The sequence below is a fragment of the Neltuma alba genome, unplaced genomic scaffold, assembly GCF_004799145.2.
Source record: "Neltuma alba isolate B1F8T4 unplaced genomic scaffold, ASM479914v2 tig00001826_pilon, whole genome shotgun sequence".
NCBI lineage: Eukaryota > Viridiplantae > Streptophyta > Magnoliopsida > Fabales > Fabaceae > Neltuma > Neltuma alba.
The window spans coordinates 18,651-25,520 of record NW_021632633.1 but is presented as its reverse complement, the minus strand read 5'-3'; the positions used below and the strand labels follow the sequence as shown (position 1 = coordinate 25,520).

The following is a 6,870-nucleotide window of genomic DNA, read 5'->3' as shown; positions in this document are numbered from 1 at the left end:
ACTTATGTCGATTCATTGTTTTTATACTCAAAATTTTTATGAATTTCATTACATTGCGAAAAGGTTTTTAATTTTAATTAACACCCAATTCACCCTCCCTCTTGGGTGTTCAGCCATTCTTACAAGGAGACCTATGAAATAATTGTTACAAATTATTGATTTTTTAGTGACAAAATTCCTTCAAATTCAACAAATTCACGTGATTCAATAGATGGTGAAAATATAGATAAAGATCCAAAGTCAAGAATCGTGCTTAGAAACTTGAAGGTGTGTTCATATTGTTGAACAACAAAACTCAAACAATCAATGATTTGGTTAATCTTTAATTACAGTATACAACAATAGAGTCTCAAATGCACCCATTCTTTCCTTTACAGTATGTCATATACATTTATGCCTTACTTTGATTGCTTAAATGAACATATAGGTTGGCTACTATACTGATAAAGTAGTAAAATTCTAATTGACCAAATTGAGGATGAATATAAAAATATTTGCCTGACTAAATTCAAACTATTATATGTTTATATGCTAATACTATTAGCCACCCCTCTGCAAGTGGCTCCGGGACCAGAACTAGCCATGAGCAACTCATATGGTGGAATTCCAGCCCCACATCTATTTCTCAAATTTGGGTCTCTATTTCTCTTCTCAATCTCCTTTTCTATTCTTTTTAATTCCATTGAGAACCTATAGAATGCCTCTATGATTTCAGGGTCGCTAGCCCAATCTGAAAGATCCTTCCTTTCTCCCAAATACTCTTCCTCTGGAGAATGTTGTGAAAGAATGTTGACCACAGCCAAAAACTTTGTGGTCTGAAACAAGTCAGGCATTGAGCTCAAAAGGTACCCTTCTGGGTCCTTCGTGAACTCTTTGTACTCTTGGTCATCTTCTTTGGGTAATAGCCTTTTCATCAATGGAGGACGCATAGGGACATACCCTCCGTAAGGATATTGCCCAAAGTTCACTGCAGAATGTTGAACTGATGCAATCCAAATCAGAGTTGTGAGTATAAAAATGAGGTCACTGGGAGTGGAGAGTTTAGGCCACCAACTTGCATTTTTGTGATCTACATGGCCCAAATTTATGACCTCACTATACCAAGCTTGAAGCTCATTATCTGATTGAACCATGAGCCCATCACGATAATAGTAGGTCACATAGGTCCTAACCCAATTCTCTATTGCAAGCCAAATGGGAAGGCCATCATTTGCATAAGGATAGTCTTCAACGAGCAGTTTCAGTCCATAGGGTTTGGTGTGATCAGGTTCAGCCAATCCTCTGCATTACGAAGAGTTCATTAGTTAATCTTTTTGTTTAGCACAACATTACAAATTGAGATTTAGAAATTAACTGTGATATATATTAGAATTCAAACCTTCTGATAAGATCTCTAGGAAGGGCTTCCATGTCAAATCGCCACCAATCTTTGTAAGCAGCAGAAACAATGTGATTACAATATTTACCACAAGAGAAGTCAGATTCAATTATGCCTCCAGCACTTATGAGAGCTTCACGAGCTAAGGCATTTATTTGCAAGGTGCCTTTCATATGAGGCTTTAGAAGTTTGAAAATTGGGTGCATCGCACTCAGTTGCCTATGAGCTGCTATAATAAACGGTTCCATACATGCATGTGTCCTCAACCTGTATATTCCAAGATGATTCCAAGTTTAATTAACCGTTAAAATTTGATTCATTCATCAGTTTGAACCTTAAATATCTCAAGGAAGAATAGGTTTATGGGATAGCTTACCAGTGTTGGACAAGTTGGTGGACACCAGAATCGTTAGAGCAAACGTGTGCTTTGCCAAGTTGCCATAACCAATAAGAGTTGGAATCCTCAGGAGGGGTCAGGACATGTTTGGACGCACGATTTGGATATCCGTGCGGAAGACTAAGCTCAATTGCTATGGGCTTCAAAGTTCCTAGTCTGGTCAAGAAGAATATGGTTCGGGTGGCATAAGCCTGCCGATCTTCTTGAGCATTTATGCCTTTGAGAAATGGAATATAAGCATCATGATAATCCAATATGAATAACTTTTTCTCTTCTAATGCCTGTAGAAAAGAAAAATAAAACGATATTTAGATCGAAAGTCTAATATAATAACAAAAAGTCATTTTTCACAATTGCCGCCAATACACTAGGGGGAAAAAAACTAATTAAAGTTGCTTGATAAAAATTCCACACATTCAGTGGTAAGTTTTCTGAATCTAATTTTTTTTTAAAAAAAGGAATTTTTAGAGAGAATACCTCTTTTACTGACATTCCATGGAGTTGGGGCAAAATGTGTTCGTCTTTGAGAGCAGACTCTTGAGGACCATATATAGATGGATCCAAATCGCTCTTTGGAGGAAAGGTCTGCAAAATTTTAGAGGTGAGAAGTTAGGATACATCATTAATTACTCTGGTTTGATTTACTTTTTTAAATTCAGTCCCAAAAAAAAATTCACTTTTTTAAATTAGATAAATTTTCTTTAGACAGTTCTACTTACTTTAAGCCTTTTTATGCTCAAAGGGTTGATTCCAGCCAATGTCTGACGGCCAAGTTCCTCATCTCTTATGCAAAAGCCACTGTTGTTTCCTGCAATTATTGATAATTGTGTACTAAATCAAGACATCTTATAATTCAAAGGTGAAGAATTGATTAAAATTTTACAGAACTAATTAAATGTACAGAAATAGCTATATGCATACCTCTGATTATGTTTGGAGTATTAAATTTGAAGTAGTCATCCAAACAATCTTGGATCTTATTGCTCACACCTTCACACTTCAATTCATGCCAAGTCTTTCCATTGTAAATGTTTGTAACATCTGAAATTTGTTTGAAATCTCCACATTTCGTGACACAAGTTTTGAAGAAAGGAAGAAGATTGCGAGTTATTCCTTTTGTCCTTTCCACATCGAGAGCTTCCATTCTAATCCCATCAAATACTTCATCTCTCGGCACATACGTTTCATTGAATGCATTTACGGGTGTCTCGGCTTTCTGGTCTGGTTTATTTATGAAGTCCCAAATGAATGATAATAAATTATCAATAAAATTTTATTTTACAACCATCAATATAAACATAAATCATAACAATAAAATTGTGCTCACTTTAGTCTTAAATATAGGATTTCATTAGAAACTTTACTTTGGCCCTAATTAAATTTAAGATACTAATCTATTTTATCTCCCAAATTTATAGTTTTTTTTTCAAACTACCCCTTTTGATTGCACATGCCAAAAAGGGTTTTTATTAAAATAGTTCTAATGCAAATAATTAAAACGAGCATTTGGGAAAACCAAGGTATATTTTTACAAATGACTAATCTATTTAATTTGCTTATATTTACAAATTAGTTATCTAGTTTTCACATGAAGAACTAAAAGAAGTATTGGGTATACAACTTAGTCGGAAGCTTTATTTTTCATATCTAAATAGTTAAAAAACTTTGAAGCTAAGGTAACCATTAGTTGAATTAATATTCTCTTATTTTCTTTTACATGATTTAGAGGTCCTAATCACCATATGAAGTGAAGTTATATGAGCGGGGTAGGATTGAATACTCACCATAAACACATGGATTACGACCAGTTCGACACCGCCTAGGATAAGGGAATTGATGATGGCCACCAAATATAGGCCTTGAGCCTACTCTTGTTTTGTCTGGATTCCCCAAATCATTGTACAAATCATAGTCATAAATCCTATCACCATGCTTTCTCATGCCTTTTCCATCTCCTCTTGTTTGCCTTAGCTCTTGTTTTCTTAGCTTTCTTAGACCACCCGGAGTCTCCCAAGGTAAATGAGCCTGTTTGAAAGTTACAAGATCAACCCATAAGTCTCAAATTGATATATAGCCAGAAAGAAATTAAAACGTCATATTACAATGTGCACTTATATTACCCTGTTAGTGAAGAAAATTCTCTTCTCTGGATGAAGCTTCTCAGGTTGAACCCAAGAATTGCAGGGAAAATGAAGAATGCCTTCAATCACAATGTTTTCCAAAAAGAATTCCTTTTCATATTTGTTTACCACAGTGATTGCTCCTGGTAACCCAAAATCTGAATCAACCTCAAATTCTACTTTATAAGTGGTCCTGGGAGCCCCCACCTTCACGTCCTCCATCCACTTCAGTACGGCGTTTTTGCTCACCTTTGGCTCCATTGTTCCTTCATTTTCACACAGTACAAATTGAGAATTGAGACCACATATATTAGGATGCTTTGTAATTACTGATAAGAGATAATCGAATTAAACAAAGAAAGAACAACTTACTTGGGTCTGTTATTTCAGTACTCACTAACTGCATAATCATGCCCTTCTCAGACATGTTTTTGCTGAAAGCTTCAAAATGCTGAAACATCATGGACATCATCCCATTCTCTACATTTTTACTATTCTTGATAGTTACCGTGGCAGTTACTGTCACCGTTGCCGTCTCCGACTCCAGCTTCCAAGCACCGAGGTCTCTCCTGGACTCAGAACCCTTAGTAGAAGTTGAGAGTGGTGAGACAGTTTGCTGCGTCACCTTCTTCTTGCGTTCCTTTGTTGTTTGAACTGAGCAATAAAAAGTGGGAGACAAGGAAATTCTTTGCTGCTTGCTGCAGCTTTTGAAGTGAAATGGCCCTTTGGAAGCATCAAAACGAAATGATTCCACCATAGATTTACCCATAATCTCTTTGGTGAAGGTCATGTTGGAGAAATTTTTGTGTCTGTTTCTCTTCTACGCGATTTCCCTATGACTATAAACGGGGATAAGTCTTGAGTTCTTAAAATTGTGAAGTAGCTAGGGCTCTTGTTAATCTGAGAAGGGAACTAGACTTGTATTTATAGCCAAGAAAAAAGAGAGAAGTTTCCACGTAAGTATAAGTCAAACGCGTTTCAATGTAAGGTACGGATATTTCTTGAATCCATCTAAAGAGTATGAATAACGTGATGCATATGGGAACAATATTTTGTCCCATAAACTTTTTCTTTTATTTTTATTGTCCAATTAATTATAAAGATTTGACCAATAAGCCGTTAGTTAAGATGGTAAGCAGTCTTACCTTGTAAAAAGGAGAATACAAGTTCAAAATCTAGAAAATGCATTTGTTGGGAGAATGTTTCTAGACCGACAAAGATTAGTTTCAAGCTCAAACGTAACTTAGAGATACTCTAAGTTAAACCAAAAAAAAAAATTATAAAGGTTTAAATTTTAGTTTACTCGCAACATATGGTAATATAGACGTATCAGCCAAGGAGCACTCCCATAAAAGTGTCTTAGCAACATGATTAGGGTTCATTTTCTTTTTCACACTCATGTACCATTCAATTATATTAAAAATTTTATGTTTATGATTTTCATTATAACTTGAAGCATCTTGATTTCTTTTTAAACCAGAAGTATCAATACTTTTTACAACAAAATAAACATAAAGTGTGGTAAGTAATTAGTCAACAAAATAAAAAGAGGGAATAAGGACAATGAAATAAAATAGTAATATTTTTTATAGTCAAATATAAATAACTTTACATATTTTAATTAAATTATACTGCCCCTAGTCCTTAATATAAGAGCTAGTTGACTAATTTGAATAAATTAAGAAAATTAATTAAGTTAGTTATTTGTAATAAATATGTGTTATCTTCCCTAAAATACTATTGTTAATCATGTCTATTAGTAAGGGTATTTTAATATGTGCAACTAGTACAAGGAGTACATTGAGACAAAAATAAATAAGTATAAAAAAAAAGTGGATTATAATCTTATATTTATGATCACATTAAAATTTGAATTAGCTTTTATATTAAGAACTGGAGTTGGTATTATTTTATTGGAAGAATTATAATCAGGTCCCAAAAAAAAAAATACAAAATAAGTCCCAGAAGTTGTTATTTTTTACTTTAAAACTTGTCATTACAAGCTGCTTAGATTGTTATTAAGACCTTTTAGTAATTATTTTTCTTCTTTGAAACTTGATTGTAATTCTCCCTATATTTTCTCATGTCATTCCTATTTATACGTAATGCATATTTAATTAATTAACACAAATTAAGAAAGTTAATTAAATTAGGTGACTGTTGTTTTAAAGCTATCATATATTTCCACAAATGTCCTTAATTAAATGTAGGTTCTTGGTACTCTCTTTCAATCTCGCTCTCCATTATGATTACTCAACAATATCCATACGCTAAATAAAAAATTAATATCATCTGTTGTATATATTCTACAAATGACTTAAAAATCGAAACATAAAAAATTCTACAAGATGACTCATACAAGAAAACCAATCCAGTATAACAAATTTTATTCATATGACAACTATTCACAACATGTAATATTCTGTAAGTAAACTCAGATTTTCAACCCAATAAAAACCATAGCATGAATATAATTTTTTTTATGATTTAACTACACCGCATAAATATACACAGTTCTATTTTATATGCTCCAATGAAAAACTTCAAAGAATTGTTTTAAACGTTTAAATGCTGGACAATAAAATGAAATATTTCACTTGCCTTCAAGGCTTATTGATGCATGACTAAAATTCAGTTCATTGAATTAAGATACCATATAGGCGCGCCCGCTCACGGGTTGCAGTTCCATGTTGTCTTGAGCCAAGTAGGCCGATTTAGAGTATATTGGGGACATGAGTATATTTTTGCCTGCAAAATTTCATGTGAATGGGGCTTAACAAATAATACACTAACCATTTCTTGGTCCGCATATACAACAAAAGAAACCCTAGTGAATTTGGCCGACATTTGGACCTTTGCATTGTCCTGTGGCTCTCCTTTGCCTGTCGTTTCAATTTTGCAGTACATGCTGATGATAATATAGTTTCGGTTTCTCTCTTATCACGTGGGCATGCTTTAGCTTCTGATTATTCTCA

General features: G+C 33.9%; 1 protein-coding gene across 1 annotated transcript; it reads right to left on the bottom strand.

Annotated features, from left to right (window-relative positions):
* Positions 1–456: 456 nt before the first annotated feature.
* LOC114712290 (lipoxygenase 3, chloroplastic-like) lies at positions 457–4,727 on the bottom strand. Its single transcript, XM_028896804.1, has 9 exons — positions 4,268–4,727; positions 3,896–4,161; positions 3,560–3,800; positions 2,697–2,996; positions 2,495–2,583; positions 2,253–2,360; positions 1,755–2,056; positions 1,379–1,645; positions 457–1,281 (listed from the first exon to the last, which is right to left on the bottom strand). Exons 1-9 carry the CDS (start codon positions 4,683–4,685, stop codon positions 525–527), a joined length of 2,748 nt encoding a protein of 915 aa, XP_028752637.1. The 5' UTR covers positions 4,686–4,727; the 3' UTR covers positions 457–524.
* Positions 4,728–6,870: the final 2,143 nt, after the last annotated feature.